We start from the raw sequence: 21,966 nt of genomic DNA, 5'->3' as shown, positions 1-21,966 counted from the left end.
GTTCTGAAATTCAAGCTTAATTGACTAACTGCAAATAGGAAGGAAATAGCATATGGATATCCGTCAGTCTTTTTCTTTGTTCCTTTATGGCATTTAATTAAATTCTGACTCTTTTTACTATTGACCCAGACTACCTCATGTCTTTTGAGCAGTCATGGGCCAATATTTCCCAAGCAACATGACTAGTGAGAGAGGCATCTCATGTTTCCATATATTTATCACTGCCTTGGACAAGTTCCCTTTACGACGTGATGAGAAAATGTGCATGCTCCAAGAAGAAATCCAGGTGGCTGGTAATTCTAGTGGGAGAGAAAAGACAGCTAGAAAGGGGAAAGTTCAGTGGTGGTAAAAGCCTTTTGAAAATATTTGTTAATACTTTCTAATGCAGCATAAATGCTACTGATACCAAATCCAGTGTTTTCTCTCCTGAGGAATTATTTTCTTTCACTTAGAATTTATTTTTATAGTACCAGGGCAGCATTTTTATTTCACTGTTAACCATTCTTATTTTGAGCATATAAAATAAAAATTTGTGGTTTTATATATAGTAATACAGCCCTTTCTCCAAATTTCTGTTTTCCTCATGCAGAGGGTTACTTCTACAGGAGAACAGCAGGTTTGCAGAAGCATTGCATTATTATAAATTGGCCATCGGGAGCAGGCCTACCCTGGCTTGTAAGTAATATTCAAGATTTTTTAAAAAATTCCTCTTCCATCCATGAAAATTATCTTTGTGACCTAGTCTCATAGAAAAAACACTTGGTGCTCCTTTTTCTGAATACTTGCTTCTCAAATTATGAACCTCTAACTACTATATGTCTCTCAATTCCATCGCATTTTGATGTCCGTTTATCATTTTAAAAAACAGTACAATAGCTAAAATGTTCACTGAGTTTTTAAGTTCAAAAATACTTGGAATTCCTTGAGGACAGACACTACGTTATGTTTCTCAGTGATACCTGCAATTCCCACTACCAATATTGATGGTATAAGTATTTATTATTAGCCTATCAGTATTTATTTCTTTGTTTTCTTTTAAAATCAGAAAGAATCCATAGAAAGTAATGTGAAGCAAAGATAACTTTATTTTATCCACAATGTGTACCATCTTCGCACTCTTCTGTTTTCCACTTTTTTCCCTCAGCTGCATATTTGAACACTGGTATTATTCTAATGAACCAAGGAAAAACTGAGGAAGCCCGTCGCACGTTCCTAAAGTGTTCTGAAATCCCGGATGAAAACTTAAAAGACCCTCATGCACACAAGAGCTCTGTTACCAGCTGTCTGTACAACATGGGAAAACTCTATCATGAGCAGGGACGGTATGAGGTCTGGTCAAAATCTGTATCCTTTTCCTTCTGCCTTGTGATTCCAAATCTTAATGTTTTTCTAACCTGCAATCTCTTTGGAGGGCCACTGCTGTCCTTTGAGAAACTAATATGTGTTCACATTAAAAAGGGTTTTGTGATTAAATTTGTTCGGGAAAAACAGCTGCTAAATAAAAATTCACAGATTTTTGTCGCATGAGTTTCTCAGAGCAATTAATACGTCAGTATGTATTGCAACCACTCAAGAAAGGGAGATAACATGCATCGTTTCTCAAGCTTATTTGCTCACCATTTCTTTGCCTTTAGGATCCAAGACACAGTTTCTAGAATTGTTATCCTATACCCAGAGTTTGACATTTTCTAAATGTTCAATGGGGTCTCTAAACAGTTCATTGTAAGATTCATGTTATCTTTTAATTCAATCACTCCACAAACCTTCTGAAGTATCCTCGTACTGTTCATACTCTGAGTTATTGAAAGAGTGATTTGATGTAAATCTTAGCTATTTCTCTTTTAAAAACTATAATGAAATAAAAATTAACTTTTTTATTTGGGGGAAAAGGAAAAGTGGTGTGACAGGATGTTGTGCCGTAGGTTGGGAGGTGACCCAGGCTTGATGTCCTCCCTTTCTCTGACAGGAAGAGTCCATGTGTTCCTCACTGCACCTCTTTCCCTTTTTCAAACTGTTCCCCCTGCCCACATACTCTTCCACATTGCATTAAGACTGCAATATAAGGATAGAGGTACAACTTTTAAAATAATTGCATTTAATAATTTGTGAGCCTCCGTAGTTGGAAGATCTGTTTAACTGATACCATATTTAGTTCCTACTGGCTTGCCTGACTTTAAGTAACCATGGAGTTTAGCTGACTAATGGGTAACTACCAAATATGATGTTTTAAAAAGTTTTTTTATTTACTAATGTATGTGAACTGGAAAATTTATATTAAAAGACCATTGCTAACATTGAACTCCTTAAACTGAATTTTTATATTCTTCACTGACTGGGCTATTTTTATTCATGAAATTGAAATAGTATGCTATCAAAGGACAGCTCAATTATTTTTCTCTAGTGAATGATTCAGAAATAGCAATGGATGGTTTTATCTTTGGAAGAATGTTATTTTCTTTTTGGTGAATATCCCTGTACTTTAGTGATGATTTATCTTTTTTTTTTTTATTTCTTAAATTAGGAAGCCCTTAGTGTATACAAGGAAGCAATTCAGAAAATGCCAAGGCAGTTTGCTCCACAGAGCCTGTACAACATGATGGGTAAGTAAAACATTAGTATTTTAATCAGTATTTCAGGGACCTGTGGAGAAAGGAAAATCTGTGCTTGTGTTAAATGGAGTTCTAATAATCTCATTAATCCTCACAAAGAAACCTTGTTCACAATTGGATGTAACATTCAGATTTTGACAGAGCACGCTTGTTCTGACATGAGCAAATAAATGCATTAACATAGTGATTCCCAACACATTGTCCACATCCCAGAACTGTGGCCAGGGACTCTCAAACCATCTGGATATGAGTAATAGCTAGACTCTAGAGATTGAAAAAGTAATATCTTGTGCATAATGTGTAATTTTTCAAGCATGTTTACAAATGAATAAAATACACATTAATTTTAATGAATTTATGAAATGCATGATAATTTTTGATTGTTATCTTCTTAATCAGAAAATATTCTAAAGTAAACATCATACGCATGATGTAGAGATTCATGAACTTCGATGCTTATAAAAGATTACATAACTGACCCAACTTGTATGGTTTTCATTGTTTAGGCTTTTGATCTCAGGGTTTTCCAGAGTAATATTTTAGAACAAGAAGAAGATTGGGAAGACTGTAAATGTACTACTGTAATTACTCCATGTTGAATAATTAGTTTAATTCTCTTGTTAGTCAGAAATTATATAAATCTAGAGCATGGATTTTTCTAGGTAAAGAGATTAAGAACTAGAAATTCTAATAGAATATTGATGTTATCACCAGTGATCGATCCCTGACTGCCTTGTTGTAAATTGTTACCACAGCTGTTTGATAGTGGACATAACTGAAAACTGCCTATTCAGCATGTAACTCCTGGGGAGGAAAAAAATCCCTAATGTTTAAGATGCCCTGCTGATTGATTAACGTTGCTATTTCAAGATGAGAGAGAAGAGAAGGGGTTGTTTTTATCCTCAACTCAAATGTTTCTTTTTCTTTAAAGCAGAAATTGCAAACTCAGATTTTGCCTTTTCATTAAACCTGGCTCAATTGTTTAATATTTCTAACCCTCCTTCATGCATATAAAATAAATGAGATTAGACTACATGATCTTCAGGATTATTTTACACTTCTGTATTCTACGATTTGATAATGATATGTGCTGTATGGCTTGAGCATACACAAAGAAGTCCCAAACTGAAAAATATACACCTGGCAAGAATACTCATGATCTCTTTTTGCCAAATGACAGAAAATTCAGAAATAGTTCAGTGATAGAATCGGTCACAAGTTGGTAAACAGAAAAAAAAAAAATTATTTGGAAAAGGTTAAAATATTCATTCCACATCTCTGGGAATCCTGCTTCCAGGTTGCCTGTGCAGCAGAAGAGTGATTTAATGTTCATTTTAAAGAGGACAGCAGAGAACTTTTTAGTTTTTTGGGTTTTTCCCCCCAATCTGGTATAATTATTAAAAGGTAAAATCTAGCTTCATTAAATGTATGTTTGCCTTAAACTTTTATGAATTACACTAGTGCCTTTTACTATCCAGCATTTTACCATGAATCTGTTCACGTGAATTAAATGTAGATGTGCCGAGGGTCTGCAGATTTATCAGTTGAATTAACTTTTTTGTATCAATGTAGGATGTTTTTCATGTCAAAGTCAATACTAAAAGGATAACTTTATCTTTGTTAAAGAGGCACAGTGGTTTTCGTTTATGATTTCATTCTTAACTCTGGTGCTTGGGAAGTCCTTATTCCCAATTTTCCTGTTTTCCAACAAAACATCTTTCTTTAAATTAGAATAGGACTCTGAGACCCTTGGCAACAGACTGCATGTGGTATCTTTATTGTTAATGGGAAATGGTGTTGTTCACTACAGTTAGTGATTTCAGAAAATTCATTCAATTATTTTATGTAAATAAATTCGATTGAAAATTCAGCTGGCACCTTGGGGTCTCTCTTTCAAACGATTACACAGATTCTGAGCACACACAAGCAGCAAAAGATAAGTGTGTCCCTAGGGGTTATTGCTTAGTCCTTTGTTTGATTTTTTTTCCATTATGGAAGGAGATGGTCATTATGCCCAGACTCTGAAAAGCACTCTAACAATTTTCAAGCAGAAGATCCTAATATAATTTAAACTTCCAGATTTCTTCTATTATTTTAGTGGCTGCCTTCTGTTTAATTTTGTGTGAAGGTCTAGACGTCAGCTGATCAGGTTTTACAGTTTGAGAAACTATAATTTTCTCAGAGAGCGAGTTCACCTCCTAATCTAATGGGTTAAATCTCCAGAGTGTTTACTTTAACCCCTAGTACATTTTGATTAGCCTCCATTTGACAAGGGAAAAAAATAGCCCAAGAGATAAGCTGCCCTATCAGTACATCAGTTTCATTAGTCTGTCAGCATGTGCTGATTATCCTATCAAGTTTATCAACAGCCTTCAATGTGTTTTCTAATTCACACATTTACATATTATTCGTGCCCTGTAGGGCTCAGTTGATGGACTATGATGTCTGGCTAGATTTGGTCAATGAAGTATTCACTTTCTTCATGTGTCACTCATTTACCTCTTCGTAACCACTACCCGCAAGCTCTTGTACGTACATATACAAACATTATATTTCTATTTTCTTTTATATTTCTATTTCTGTGCTCTGGAACTGCTATATTTTCTCTTCAGGCCCATTTCCCCTTTTTTCTCTGCAACGACAGTAAAAAAATAAAAAATAAAAAAAAATCCTTTTATCATTAGCTCTATTAACCAAAAGTGAAATAGCATACTGTGTTAATGCCAATTAACTTAATTCCATTAACAGAGTGCACCCTCTGAATTAATATTGTCATATTTAGGTTACAGTTTCTTCTTTTTCTGTCATGATGTATTTTTCCTCTAGTGTTAGTCAAAATTATTCTTTATTCTGACACCCATTACAGGCACTTATTGGATATCAATTTTTCCTTTTTCTTTTCAAATTATAGGTGTATTTTAGAATCATAGAATGTCAGAGATGGAAGATTCATATCTTAAAAACCTTCATAACATAATTTCTCTTATTTTACAAGATAGAAAATTAACACCTAAAGAATTGATTTGATCTGTTCAGAATTACACAGTTTGTGTAAGAGTCACAAGTGTGGTCTCTTGGCTTAAATTCAGATGCTTTTTCTATTTAGCCCTTCTGGGTTACCGAAACTGGCAAATTATTTATAATGTCAAAACAGCTTTTCCTTACACATAAATAATCAGCAAAAAATAAAACATACAAAACATCTTCATATAAAGAATAAAATAACTGCAAAATTGTGGTTCTATCACAGGTGCATTAATTATACAGGATGTTAATTTTTTTAAAATGCACAATAATTTCTGAACACCCTCAGTATTTCTCTTTTCTCCATAATTGTTTATTTTCCTTATTATCTCTACTTAAACACTGCTTGTGAATAATCCTAAGGGATTATAGGAAACTAAATTAGGCTGTAGCTTCCAATTATTTTTATCAGTTTGAGCTCTTCCAATCCCAAAGGCCATTTTAAGCCTCTTTGCTATTTAAAATTAAAAAAAAACTCTGCCTTCTCAATGCAAAGTAATTGTTGGGTTTAATTACACAAAAGATTTAACCATTTCATCTTGATAATATGTCTTGAGAACAAAGGGGCGTAGTGTGTTTCATGGAGTAAGAGAACCTGGGAGAGGTTCCAGAGAGAACTGTCTTGTCATTGCAGTCTATAATCACTGTTGAGAGTAACGTCTGTGTGTGGAGTGAGGGGAGGAATTTAAGCCACAAGATCTGAGTGGAGGCTACAGAGATGCTTATACGAAATGTAAATAGTCAATTTGATTCCTGCTTTCATAGAACTTTCTGGGATATTTCAGTTGGTCCACAGCTCTTCAGTGCCTCCCCTTAACATGTAAATGCTTATTAAAAAAGGGAAACTATTCCTCTTACCTTAAGAATATTGTCTATAACTATATAGGCTGTACTATGTTGACTGAACTAAACAAAACTAACAAGAAAAACTCAAGCTTTTAAAATTTCTAATGTGATACTAGTATTACAATTTGCATATGTGTTCATATCTTCCTGTTCTCTAAAAAATGTGTTTATGATGGATAACATATTTTTCATAGGGAGATTGCATTCTTTTTTCAGGGAAATTGTGTGATAATGACCCATTTATCTTTATTGCTTCACTTGTACATCATACTGTTTTGATTCTCTGATAATTCCTTGTTTTGTTCTGTTTTTGTTTCATATACATACCTATTACTTTTAAATTCCAGCTCTCTGTTGGAAAACGTATTTTCCTCTATCAGCTTTCGGTCAATGAATCTTTTACTTACATAGATTTGAAATTGAGAAACCATTTTCTCCTTATAGTCTCCCACAAGAAAGGGGGGAGTCTTTTGACTTAATTATTTTGACCTGTAATGTAGAACTTTAATTATGAGAGATTTTCCCAATTTCATTGGGCTATTCACAGAGCACAAGGAAAGAAGGAATGAATAGAAAACAGAATGAATTTATTAGAGCAGTATTTGGTGCAAAAAGCTTGTGAAAATTTTAGAACTGTATTTTTCAGAAAGAAACTTGTAGAATGAAAGAGCTGCGTGTCATAAATGGTAACCAGTGATCTTTAGATTCTTTACTATTACTTAGGTAAGAGGAATTAACAAACAAGGTTCCAAATGCACTTTCTGAAAACAAATTTCAAAAATTCTCACTTGCGAATTTATCCTAACTCTACTTGAAGTATCTTACGTGCCAAGTTCAGTTGGTAGACTGGATATAGAAGCAGTCCATTTGTCTATCAGCCTTCCGTATGGTGTTTTAGCTGAATCATTTATTTTTGTTGGATTATTCTCTGTGTGTGTTGGTGTTTTCTCACTTTTTTCCAGAATATATTTAGAGTGGGGATATTCAGAGTAAATTTTTGACATGGTTTACATGCTTCATGTCTTCTTCTGTGACTAGTTGTTTTTAAGTGGATGGCTTAAGGTATTTAACATGCAGACTGTGAAAGAGATGGTTTTTAACTGTGTGAGATTTGAACTTCACATCTTTCAAGTGTGGAAGCATTAACACTCCAGTAGTGTTAAGCTTTTTACACCACCTGTTTCCCCTGTTTTGAGTTCTGGTGATTTTCCTATGGTTGCTTCTAGAGGAACTCATGAAAATCAGTGAGTCAGTTCTACAAATAGGACTATGGCTGAATAACTGGATTAGCCATTAACCTACATAACTTCAAAAGGAATATTAACTTCTAATTTTTAGATGTCTGTGTGTTCCACTTTCATTTTTCCATCATCAGAAAGGACAAAACCAGTAGGTAAGTGCCAGGTGTATAGAGTTCACCAGTCTAGAAAGGCAAAACATAGATTTGAGAGATTTTAGAAGTTCACTTTGTAAGATATATAACCAACAAGATAAGAAAATCATGGACTTTTGTCTGTGTATCAAAATGAATCTATAAAGTTATAAAACTATAAATTTTATTTTAAAGGCTTATTTCTCATTATAAAACTGCAGTGGTTTAATTTTTTTTTCTTTTTACTATTCATGCTTGATATGAATTCTGTACTACGTGCTATAGTTTCAGATGTTAATTTGTTAGGTATTAGCTATATACTACAAAGGCCAGCATCCAGTTCAGTTGTATTAAGTAGGTAATATATTTTGTTTAAAGTTTCAATTAAACCCAGGCCCAGAAGATATATTGTCCCTGTGGGGAGTTTGAAGACTTTAATGCCAATAGTAAGGTTGCCTAAGGATCATGCTTAGGTCTAAATGTCGCTTGCTTTCCTGGAAATATGATATGAGACAGGTGATTATATTTCATTGCTATTAAAACCGCATGAGCCCACCTGTTACATTAATTCATACACTTGCCAGTGGTAAAAGGAAAAGATTGAAGCTTAAAAAATTTATTTTTAAATTGAATTAAAAAGAAATGAATATATTCACATTAATACCTAATTAAATTCTTCTCTGTTTCTCAAATGGCATCAGTGTGTTCTTCTTGAAAAAAAAATCTGTTTTCTTAGGCTTCAATAGAAATAAACAAGAAAAACAGTATATGTAATAAACTTTTACTGGGCTATAGTCATGGAGTAAATCTTTTACTCAGTAGTAAATACTGTTGGATTGTATTTAGAAAGTTAGGATAACATTGTTATACCTGGTATGTTCATTAACTAGATTTCAAAATTTTGCATACTAAAAGATGCCAACTTTGAAGTCATTTGGATGAAATGGACATAGTCATGTCATAGAAAAAAATTTTGTGCAAAGGATACAATCCTGAAAATCAGTGTCAAGGAAATGAGAAGTGATGGTTGTACATATTTAGAATAGGAAATTTTAGGGTCAGAAAGGTGTGATACTTTTCTCACCCATCATCAGGGTTACAGGCATGTGGGGCAGCACCTCTCTGGAATGAGGGGCTTCAAAGGAAAAGGGAGAGCGTGACCTTTCTAGATTTTAATGGCTTGCTTTAGGGGAGAGGAGGTCTAGTTTCTGTGACCCACCTTGAGGAAGAGAAATTTTGGTATCAGAAAGACCTTGCTCCTGAGGTTCTTCCAGTGTCTTTCATTTCAAAGAACACAGCATGCCAAAGTTCCATACTTTGGGGTATTGTGTTCTGAGCCCCAACACAGGTAATATAAATTAAGTTTAAAGTTAAATACATTACGTACTGTATGTACTTTGCTGTGTAGTTATTTATGTTTGTTTTTCTTAATAGGTGGGGGAAAGTTGTTTTCTATATAAAAATCTCATTTAACTCTGAGCTGTTAGTTAATTTTAATTTTATCTACACTGATTGAAGCCATTGCCATATTCGAATTGAATGAAGAATGAAAATAGATCATGCAAAGTTTTGTTTTAGAATGAAGGTCATTCTTGACAACATGTTAATTATGGGAATGGGATTTTGTGAGTTGTTGTAGAATCTTATTCTCAAGTATTCCTTAAAAGTAGGATGAATCTTTATTCCTTAGTAATTAATATTATTATAGAAATTTATAGTATAAATAAATTATTCATTGCCTTTTATAGAGACGCATTACTTGATCCAGGTACACTCCTGAAATATATTCCTAAAAAGATCTGTAAAAGTGAAAATCCTTTCACTATATTCTTCTGACCCATTTGGTAGTCTCTTCTCAATTTACTGCACTATTCAAGTCTTATTTGTCTGACTACCATCATTTTCATTAATTCTTTCCAGGATAGTACAACATTTACTTATTCTTTTTTCCTTTCTCTGATGTAAACTTTTTTAAAAAACACAATTTAGAACTTCTTTGCATGTTTCTAGTGTTTCCTAATTATTTCAGTTATCTTAAGCCCTTTTATTTACTCCATTGTAATTCTCCTGAGGACAATATTATGGTTTTGGGGAAAGAATTTTCACTTTCCCTAACATATACATAAACAGCCCCCTCCCCTCAACACATACACACAGTTTTTCTCACTTTCTATTTTTGGAAAATTCTGAGCATTTAATAGGATTGTCTCCAACATTTGTGGATTGATTATTTTCGTGATTTATTTCCTTGAAGATATAAGAAAAATTGATTAGTCTGGAGAACTTCAGGATCCCCAGTGATTACCATTTTTACTTAATGAAACACACATTCAGTCATTACCTGCATTTCCTTTGCTTTAAACCCTTTCAGGCTTCAAGGGTTTCCCTTTAAGTTTAATGCTGTAGGACTTGATGAACAGATACATGTCGAACCTTTTCATGTCCCTCAATTTAAGACTGGATGACATTTTACTTGTACTTTAAATCTCTCCACCCTAGTAGAAGAAATTATCATTGTTAAAGTTTGTTGTCAAATAGTAACCTCTTCTGTAATCATGTTGATTTTTTTTTTTTTCTTTGTCTTTTGCTGCCCTGTACAGTAAACATTGAAGATTTTCAATCAGGTCCAGTGTATCTGGGGCAACTAGACTGTGTTAATTTTATAAGAATAAGAAGAGGAAAAGATTAGGATGGAAATACAAGAGATTCACAAATTTGACAGCTAAGAGTTATAGCAAGTTTTGGGCATAAGTACACTAAAAAAAAAAAAAAAAAAAAAAAAAAAAAAAAAAAACAGACTCTCATGTTTCTATGTTAATGCTAACACTGAGAAGTAGAAAGTGAGAATTCAAATCACAGCAAGTTAACTTCTTGATGTAATTTTCCCCTGATGTCATATGGTTCTATCAGACTACAGATTGTGGAAAAAAGAATTACTTGGAAATTTCTCTTCAGTGGCATACTTAGTAAAAATGTAACATCTATCCATGTTGATAATATTGTGATCAATTATTTATCAGATCTTTATCAAGGATTATTTGAAACCAGAGACTTCTGGACTTAGGTTAGAAGACAGATTAAAAAGATAAGAGATTTTGTGTCTGTCACCATGCATCTCAAAGTCTAGTTTGGGGTCAGAAGGATTATAATTATTGAAGTAGGTTCTATCAGTACATGAAAAGGAGGAAGAGGATTTGAATAAATAAACAATTGAAGACTAATCCTGAATGGAGAAACTCAATTTTGTAAAAGTTTCATTTTTCTCGAATTGATTCATAGATTTTAAATCAATAGAAATAAACATTCCAAAAAATAACTTTACCAAAAACTTGGGAAAATGATTCTAAAGTTCATTTTGTAGAATTAACAAGAAAATAGAGCCAATAAGGATTAAACAAGAATAATGAATGAGACTTAAAATATTAAAATATCAGAAGATCTATAGAGATTAGAGCAATGTTGTGTAAGAAGAGGAAACCAGATGAGTAGGACAAAGTGGAGACCCTAGATATATATAGATCAGCATTATTTATGTTGATCATAATTTTTGTAAGTTTTGTGTAGATAATAATATGTAATTAAACATTGAGGAATGACAATTGTTATACAAGTTGATTTGATTGATTAGATGTTTAGAAAATAAGGTTAGATACTTATACCAATATGGAACAATATATGTGATATGGAATAAGTAATTTTAATAAATGAAACTACATAACTAGAAGAGAATACATGTCCTTGTAATATAGAGAAGAACTTTTTGTGTACTAATATAGCCCACAAATTCTACTCCTGTATATTTATTCTAAGGTTATAATAAGAGATGTGTTTTTAAAAAGATAATTACAAAACAAGATGATAATTGCTTCAGTAGCTGTAGTACTTACATGAAAAGTTGGGAGGGAAATTTGAATAAACAAGGAATTGAATACTGATCTTGAATGAAAACTGAATTTTGGAAAAATGCATGTAGTCTTCTTTAAATAAAAAAAAAAAACTAGAAGGAACCTTAATACTTAACTAGCAAAATATTTTACTATAATTGATTTTTTTTTCATTATGTAAATTAAATTCTGGGAAAACACATAAAAATTTTGCCACATTGGCTATGGGTGATAGAATTCATTCAGTTTTATAAAATTATGATCTTTCAGACTTTCTACAATGAGTGGGTATACTCTGTTTAATTATAAAACAAATATATAAATATTAAAATAAAAAAGGAATAATCAGCACTGGTATAGATATGGTCAACATTGAATAAATCAGCTACAAAATTCAAAAATAAGACAGTCCATTTTTGAAACTAATGAGGGTATTGTCACTGATTTACAAAATGATGATGTAGAAATTACCAGACAGTGGTGAATCTACAAATGATTGTCCCTATCATTCGGAATATTTGTTCTTAGCCCCTCATTTCATAAATAATAAACTGAGACTCTGTCAAATAACCTTTTTGTCCAAAACCATACTGCTATTTAATGGCAAAATAAAACGAAGCCAGTAAGTACTATTTTGGTATGTATTTCATAATTCAGTGTTGTATCATACTTATAAATAATTTCAACAGGTAGATGAAATAAACCAACTTAGTCAATTAATTAAAATGTCCTTATTTTTGAAAAATTCTGTAGTAAAATCAGTTCCTACGGAACAAATTAAAAGCAACTTCTAAAAGGGAATTAATTATAACAAAGTTGAATATTGCTAAAATGTGCTCATTAAAAGAAAAATGACCATTATATAAAAAAATCAGCATAAAAACCATCAAAATAAACCTGATATCTTCAATGGAATATAAGCACTTCTTAAAGATGGAATGAATACCTTAGCAATGAGCTAAGTCCTCATACTTGGAGAGCCTACAAATTAGGTAGATTAGGATAGAATGCCCACCCTACAGGCAAAGCATCCTAAAATTTAGCAGTTTTGGCAATGAGATGTTTTCATTGTGTTAGTAGAAAGAAGCCAGCTAGAAATTGATATTTTATATCTGCCCCCCTTTCTTTGGAGGCCAGAAAAAAAAATACCTTTTACTAAAATGGATTTTCTCTCTAGTGTACTTGTCTGACAGTTTTTTAATAAACTTCTGAAGCTTTTCTAGTTACTTGAATCATAGCTAGGTATATGCAAGTTGGTGTCGTCCAGATCTCAGTCACTCATATATCACTGGATCACTGTCCTGATTCTGCTCATAGACATTAACCATCTGTATTATTATATATTTATATTTTTCTTTATTCTAAACCATGATAGCTGTGAAATGCCGTTTAACACAGATTAAATCATATTCATAAGTGTCAAAATTTTTAAACGTTTTGCTGTTTGTTTCTTGTGTACCTAAAATCAAACTTTGAGGGACACTGATACATTTATTTCTTTGTCACTAGATTGTACATACCATGAAGGCAGAAACAAATATCTTATTAACTTTTGTGCTTATCAACATGTATTGTTCATGTAGGTTAACCTAAATTGATATGCAAGATATATGTTCAAGAATTTAAAAAATGAAAGGCAATTTTCAGTTACAATAGGAGTTGAGGAAGGAGTGATCACATTTGTTAAGAATGGTCATTAAGTTGTTTTTAAAAATAGAGACTCTATACGAAGTCTTAATAATATGTGTTGGTACGTGCTCTATTCTTTATCTGCAAACAGGAACTGTCCAGTAATTTGAAACAAAAGAATCAGTGAGATCTAGACTACTACATCATCAATAACCCAGCATTCTCTCCTTAAGGAGTTATCCTTTCCCTGGGTTATTTAGACCTGCGGCTTTTTAGGGAGGAAGAGTGACATTATTTGTTCTGCATCTGAAACTGTTTTATATCTGCCTGAAGCCAGCCTAGAGACATCCAAATCTTTTTTGTCTGTGAGTGAATTGGAAATAAATCTGGGTGATGAACCTGATCACTACATCATCGCACAGCAAATTTTCTCATTTTTATGAAAGTGCCTCTATTATGTCATTTTCTGCAGGATGAGAAGGAAAAATAGCCATCATTGCTTCTTTCCTCCTGGGTACTATAAACTTTTTTTTAATATTATCGTAAGTTAAGAAAAATTATAGTACCAGAGAAAATGACTTAACACTTATCCCCCACCCTATTTTCAGCCAGATATCTTAATTTCTTTCCTTAATGAATTTACTGAATTTTCTTTTCCTGTGGCCATTTCCTTTATGGAATTTTTATGATTTTAATATATCAACCAGACATGAAGGATTACGTATATACCACTCTTTCCTAAAACTGAATCCACCGATGGCACTTTTTGCATTTATTTTATCCCCTCTCTGATTATTTTTGACATATTTGGGTGGGATGGTTTAGTGGAAAGAGCCAGAGAAAACTCTAATCTGAATCCTGAATTTGGCGTTTGCTTGTTTTTGATCTTGAGCAAGCTGGTTTTAAGATAGGGTAACTAACCATCCTTGTGCAAGTCACTTATCATTCCTGAGCCTTCCTCCTCATCCATAAAATGGGTATTCTAACCCCTATTGACAATTAGAAATGAGAAATGTAAAGCTCCTACCTTAGCAGCACCAAATAGCAAGTACCTATTGTTGCATGTTTTGTTGCCTAAATATTTATTGAGTTGCCCTTTTAACACTTTTACATTTATCTATGATCGGTTTTTTGTATTTTAGGTTTTGCATCTTGATTTTATTACTTTTATAGACTGTTGTTGTGTTAAGGCTAACCTTAGAAATGAAGTGCATCTTCTGTGCCACATGTTCTCCAATTGAATAACGTGTGTAGGAAGCATTTTTAAAGGTCAGCCATGGTTTATCATGGCTCTTCCTTATTCCTTTAGTCCAACAGGTAAGCCCCAAGCAAAGTGAAATGAACCTGCTGGTCAGTGTATCACAAGATAGAAAACAATTTGCTATGAGTAAAAAAGTATCATTCTCACCTGAGATGGGGAGTTATAAAGTTGATGATTACTCTCTACTAGCTGGTTAAGGCAATGTGTTGAGGTCAGGTAGTCCTGGGTTAAAATTGCAGTTTCACCACTTTACATATTTATGATTGTGTTTTACTTAGCCGCTCTGCTTCTCAAGTTTCTTATCTGTAAAATCCAGGTAGTGGTATTCCTTAATAACTAATGAAATATATATGTAAAGCAACTAATATAGAGATTGAAAATAGGTTTTATCTTGCAAACCTACTATGAACAGTTGGTAGTGGTTGAATGCAGTAATGTGTTAAGGCTTCTTGTGAGAATCGGTGAGAAAAATTCTGCATGCCCAAATGCATAGATTAAGTGTGTGTGAGTATGACAGATATTTGCCACCTATAGCTTGCTACCCTAATTCATAGTAAACACTCTGCGTCATTGTCATTACTGAATAATTGCCATTGTCATCATTGTTATTAAGATACAAATAATGGTTACATGAAGTTTTTCTAAGTTGTAACAAATAGTACCTAAGTAGACTAGATATTTATAAGTTTTCATATACTTGCTAAGATGTACGATTATATTACCTATATAATGTATTATATATTATAATAAGTATTATATACACTGTATTACTTGATAGTCCTTTAATATTTCCCTATCCCACAATCTTTACTAATTAATAAGTTGCTTACGATTTCTTGCTGAAGAAAATGGGTCAGCCACTAATTATTTGCAAATTAATGATATTTTATTTCAAAATAAGTTTTAATAATAGATTTCTGACTTGGAAAAAAGCAATACACTTTGTGAAATTATTTATAGACATTCACAAGTTAAATATAATAAAGATTTGAATCTCAAAAGCACTCTGGAATTAAGGTTCTCATATTCTTTTTCTGTACAGAAGACGTACTGTTATTTGAAAAAATAATTAATTTTTTTATAAATGAAAAGGAGAAGCTATATTAAATGCAGTGATTCTACAACTTTCAAAAACTGACCTCTTAGCACTTGAAAAGCAAATTTCATGTTGATTCCAAATGGAATCCGCAATGCTGGCATGTCTTTCATCTGGCTTTATAATCCATTTTAGAGATAAATATTTGGATACAATTTATCATTAATTCCTTTAAATTTCTCAATACTTTAGGTTTTGAGAGGTTTATGTAGTCTATTCTGTTACGTACATAATATCTATTGTAGTATGAAGAAATGGTTCACTTTTCCTAAGAAAAATTACTATTTGCTTTATTTGGAAACATTGCAAAAAAAAAAAAAAATCTGACAGTATGTCAGTTTTTATATATATATATGAAGATAAAAACAATAAAATTATTACAAAAACTTATGGAAATTTTAAAAAGTCGATTTCTAATTTACTATTCTAATAACTACAGCGTTTTCGTGCATTCCATTCCAGTCTTTGGTCTTTGCTTCAGTATTTCTTGCATCTTACCCCAAGCATGTGACTTAATCTAACCAACTTCTTAAATGCAAAAATGTTTTAAATGTTAGGGGGAAAAAACATTTTCCGACTGTTATTTTTATGGTAGTTTAAGGACTGTTCTTAATAGAAACACATGGATATGTGTGAGTAGATACATACGTTTTTGTGCACATTACGTATTATTTGTCACCAGTAATTTTTACTAACCAGCCAAGCAAAGGGCATCCAAAAGGTAAGGAGACTCAAACCAATTCAATTCATCAAATGTATTTATTTGTACTAACAGTACTTTGCTAATACAAGGAGAATATGATTTTTAAAAAGGAGAGAGTTCTTCCTTTGAAATGAAGATGTATAACCAATGTAGGTAGTACATGTAGGGAAAGTCTGTGATTATTCCTCTAAATGGAAAAAGCTGTCATGATTATGCTGAGTTAAGCTATAGTGGTCTTTATGGAAAATAATACAAGTCTATTGCTTGGTCTCAAACTGAGTAGTGTCTACATTTGCAGTGCTTATTAAAATTACAGTATTTAACTTAAATATTTAAATAATCTTAAAATACATTTTCTCCATCATTTGAATATTCTCATACATTATAATCGTGTAAGAGAGAGGAGAGTAATAATAAGCAGGCAGTTGATACATTTTTCAGCTTTATTTCCAATTTTTTTTCTCCTGCCTTGACTGTTAATGAAGTGCTATTTGATAGCTAAAATTGGTATAACTTAAAAGTAAAGTCTATTGCTTGAAAAGCCCCAGACTAGCTTTGTGCTGGTCATGCTTGATACTTGCCATGTATTCATTGGTTTTCCCAAATGAAACTGGTAAATTTTATTTACTTAATGACTTATAAAACGCAAATAATTTCTGAAAAATAATTAAAGTTTAGCAGCAATGTTGAATCCAAAAATATTTTTAATTCTTTCTATTAATCTTACCTTCTCAACAAAGGTGTAAGATCTTGGAGGGTAGGATCTTACACTTTTTTAATGTAATCCTTGTATAAGGCTGTATCCACTTAGTAGTTACTCTACAAATACTTGAATTTCTAAAGGAATGAATGAATGTGAATGAAAAAAGACAAATAATTATGCAGATGAAAGAACAAATATCTCTAAAAAGAAAGAGACAAAGTACCTATGTTTAAGAATCAGATATTCCTAGGTTAAAAATCAAAGCTTTGCTCGTTACTATTTTTTTTTTTACTTTAACCATTTCACTTAATTTTTCAAACACATATATTTCATCTGTAAAATGGAAATCATTAGTGACTTCTTTGAAAATCAATTGTGAATATGAGTGCAAATACTTGCCACAAGATCTGAAATTCCATGGGATATAAACATGATGATGATGATGATGATGCTGTCTTGGATGTTGCTGGAAAGTGGGGTCCTCAGTCCAGTCTTCATGATTCTCATTCCAGGTGAAGCGTACATGCGATTAAGCAAACTCCCTGAAGCAGAACATTGGTATATGGAATCACTGAGATCCAAGACTGACCACATCCCTGCTCATCTTACCTATGGGAAACTGCTGGCTCTTACAGTGAGTAACTACCTTCCTTAGTCTTTAGAAATTGGTTTCCTCCATGTGGATTGGGATAGATGGCATTAGAAGTACTGGTTCTGAGCCAGTTACCTCAGGTTATTAGGTCTTAATGATCATAATACTAAGTTATGAATCCTGTACAGAAAATATAGAAAAATCTGTTATTTTGCCTCTGGGGTTTGGCCTAGATAATATGTAAGATGTCATGATCCTTGATATAACTTAATGGAAAAATAGAAATGGAGAAACCCAAATATGTGATTACATAATGAATTTCCCCTAATAGCAAAATTTGCATAAATATTATGTTCTACAAGCCAATGTTAGCTCCAAATTGGCTATTATTAGAACTAAATCTGATGCTTTCAAATAGCTGACAGCAAATAAAACTTTGTATGTGCTGGAATTCCTTCCAATTGCAATCATTCTGTAAGAGAAGTGGAGCCATCGTTTGGCCACCCATTATGTGACAAGGAATCTTGGAGTCCACAGTTCGCTAAAAGTGGTTTTGGTATGAAGCATAAGACATTGCTGATATTCTATTGTTGTGGACTACAAAAATGGAAATTTCATATGTTTTAAAGTCATAGTAATGTCTTTATTTTACACAATAGGGGATGGTTAAAAAATTTAAGTAAATTTTCTGAGCTGACATAGCTAATAAGTGGTAGAACTAGGCTTCAATCCTAGTCCAAATCCAATATCTGTGTTATTTTAATTATACTCCATAAATGAATATTAGAAAAACATACAGCAAATAGGAAGGTGATTCTTAAGTGAATTGATAGAAAAGTATCTTACAGTTATTTCAAAATATTTTACTTTGCATGAAAGATGATAGATTAAACCCTTAAAATTATTATGTATTCATTCTAAGATACCACTGACATGCTCTTAAAGAAATCATATATAGGCAGACTAGGTAACCAGAAAACATCCCACTAACACATATCTAGATATGCTTGAAAAAAATATAACAGATATGCTTTTAGTGTTTAGCTAAACTCAAAAAAATAGTAAGAGAGTTACCTAGGAGCTAGAAATGAAGTGGTAACTGAATACTGAAATAGTAAACAGTAGGCTGCTCGTGCAGCTCATTTGCATTTGTTTACTAGTTGTGGAAACCAGTAAGATGGAGCTTTTTGCTTGTTTCTTTCATTTTTTCTGGAATAAGAGACAAAGCTTTGAGCCAATGGAAGGCCAGGATTTAGATGCCTAAACAGAGCAGGGAATTTTCACCCACAGTGATATGTTTGTGTATTGGTACAAGAAGGCAGCATGAACATTTGCCTGTCTCAGAGTGGGACCTGGATGGAGAATGAAGTCTCTGCTGGGAATTTGTCGTTATCATCCTCCCTTTACTGAGCTTTGGGTTTTGAAATTACTTTACCTGCATAATCAAGGAATTCCTAGGCCAAGAAATTAAATAAAAAGCAGTCCACCAAAAAGCCTTGCTGATGAAATTGCTGAAGATATTCTTCAATTAGAGATGAAGAGTGAGGTGCCAAAAAAATGGTGGGCTAAAAAAGTGGTGGTTGTGTGGGTAAATCAGAATAAGCTTTTAATAAATAAAATATTGAGAAGGAATAATTTCAGGAACAATCAGAATGGAAGGAGAGACTTCATTAGACAAGATATTTAAACTGATTTTTGGAAGTCAGAAAGCAGATGAAAGTATTATAACTGATTTGTCAGAGCATAGGGACTGTAGTGGATTCAATTATGTTTCCCTAAAACTCACTAAAGCTTGAATTGTGTCTCCCAATGGGTAATGAGTTGTAACCTATGAATGGATCAGTCAGGTCTGTACCCTGTGTACACAAATGCCAGCCACCGGACACCCACCTCCAAAGCAGGGGGAAGAGAGTTCTTGGTGGTAGAGCAGATGAATAAGAGAGATCTAGGGCTTAAAAACAGCTTGCACAGTTGAAGGTGGAATGAGGAGGGGGATGACAACAGGATTGACTGGAGGTCCTCCCATGGAGCACTCAGGTCTTTACCCCTTCCTTACCTCATGCAGAATACCAGCAACACAGGGTTTATTCCCCTTTCCCCAGCAACCCTGTCCCTTTATACCTTATCTCTCAAGAAATTGTTGAATTCTTATCTAGAGAAACTAAATCACTGTAGGGAAAAGATTTCCATATACACACAAGAGTAAATCCAACCTATAAAGTCCATCTATGACTTAAGAACTTCATATTTTATTAAATATCAATAGGCAGCCAAGGATTGTCAATCATATTAGGAATGCGAAAGATTAGAACTGAAACAAATTATTAGGAGAAGGGACCTGAAGAAACAGAAGAAATATTAAAAAGAATAATAATCCTTAGAGATGGTAACATATATAGCATTTTATGAAGCAGGATGCATGGGGGAAAAAAACAAAAAAAAACCAAGAAAGAGCTTTTAGAAATTGAAAATATGATGTTTTTTTTTTCACTTGAAAGCATAGGAGAATAAAGGTGAAGAAATCTTCCTGTATGCAAACAAAAAGATGAGGAAATAAAAAACATATGAAAGAAGTTGTCAATCAATATGGGTTCCAACAGACAAAGCATAGAGGAAGGAGAACCTAACTCAGAATTAAAGGGTGTGAGTGCTATTTCTGCCATTTACAGTATCATGATATGTCTAGTTTAATCACTTAAGAAAAAAATTCTTTTGCCTTACGAAAACCTTTTCCATTTGTGCATGATAGAATGATAATTCACACAACTCCACACATGAGAATAGAATTCATTTACCTCTTTCCCCAACTACTATCTGAAATATTCTTAGGGAATTCAAATGAAAATATTTTAAATTAGATTGATAAATGACCAACATCAAAAAAAAAAAGTCTCTAAAAGTTTCAGATGCTTGATTCAACCCCTTTCTCCCACCCCCTCCCAATTGAAAGCTTATCTATACACAATTCCAAATGTGCCTCGACCATGACATTGGATATAGACACCGTGTGTCCTATTTTTTTCCCTTGTGGATTTTCAGGCTGAGTATTTTAAGTTTTCTATATCAAAAATATGATTTTAAAGGCTGCTGTATTCTTTTTAGAAGGGCTTTTTTTTTTTTTTTCTTTTTTTTTTTGGACAAGATTGAAAAGTTTTAATTTACTGAAACATATGGAAGGGAAGGAAAGACCCATGTATTCAATCCAAATTTATAATCCCCCTCCCCCCCACCAAGCCTTTTATAGTTTCCGACTTGCTGATTAGATGAAATACAAACCCTGTTACGGAGTGGCTTAAACTCACAGTGCCAAAACCCCACAACTATCTTTAACAGTTTCTCTCTGAATTATGAGCTTTGGCAAATTTCTGATCCCAATGGATTGCCTTTCTCTAATTTTGGGTTTCTTGGCAGGGTAATATGCCATTGACTTACATAGAATTGGCAAGGTGGAAAATGCCACACATTTTGACTTCTGAATGCTATAAATATGTTATAAAATGTAATTGGCAACTAGTCTCAAGAGGAATAGAAATGGAATGATGATTTTACCCTTTCTTCAAAACTGACCAAAGACAAAAATATGTAAAAATGACAGGCAAGTATATTAGACTATAGAGTATGATTTTACGTAAGAATTATATTTTTACGAGACAAACTAGAAAAAAAAAATTAGTACTTTTATTATCGTCAGTAGGATGATTTATACAGTTCATTTTTTTTCCTTACAAGTTTTTGTATAAGAATTTGTGTAATATTTACAGTATTTAGAAAAGTTCAAAGGGATTTAAGGTTTCCTAGAATGCTTTGGCACATTCTGTAGATCAAATCTTTTTTTTATTCCTCTGCCAGAAATGTCCTTTCCCTCTCTCTGCCTGTTCAAATTTTATTTCCTTTGGGAAGTCTTGCCTGACTGTTAAGCAGTTATTTTTTCTTTCTCTGTACTTCTTAGCACGGGTCTCCGGATCTCCATACAGTAATAGCACTTGCAAATTGAATGACAGACATAAATCCATGTCTGTCTTTTGATACTAGACATGAGTCAGGTAATAAGTTTTTACTTATCTTTTTATTTCTTCAGTTCATGGAATTTCACTGTCATAACGATCCCTGTACCCTTGTGCATTTTCCTTTTCAAGTTATTTAAGGACTGGGTGTATGACTTTTTAATATCTTTGTTTTCCTAGCTGGATATTCATTCTCTCATTAATCCCTTGATTTTGGTCAACACATGTATTGAGACTTATTAC

The 21,966-nt window shown here is 32.8% G+C and overlaps 1 protein-coding gene across 1 annotated transcript in view; it reads left to right on the top strand.

The window, feature by feature from the left end:
- The window catches only part of TMTC2 (transmembrane O-mannosyltransferase targeting cadherins 2), a 380,397-nt gene that overhangs the window by 242,813 nt on the left and 115,618 nt on the right, over nucleotides 1–21,966 (top strand). Inside the window, exons 5-8 of the mRNA XM_063076008.1 lie at nucleotides 590–675; nucleotides 1,145–1,329; nucleotides 2,522–2,600; nucleotides 17,640–17,761. Of these exons, the coding sequence (XP_062932078.1) occupies nucleotides 590–675; nucleotides 1,145–1,329; nucleotides 2,522–2,600; nucleotides 17,640–17,761 (472 nt within the window). The remainder of the gene's footprint in view (nucleotides 1–589; nucleotides 676–1,144; nucleotides 1,330–2,521; nucleotides 2,601–17,639; nucleotides 17,762–21,966) is intronic.

The sequence above is a fragment of the Cynocephalus volans genome, chromosome 12, assembly GCF_027409185.1.
Source record: "Cynocephalus volans isolate mCynVol1 chromosome 12, mCynVol1.pri, whole genome shotgun sequence".
Classification (NCBI taxonomy): Eukaryota; Metazoa; Chordata; class Mammalia; order Dermoptera; family Cynocephalidae; genus Cynocephalus; species Cynocephalus volans.
Note: the sequence above shows the minus strand (reverse complement) of the source record. Positions and strands in the feature narration are given on the sequence as shown.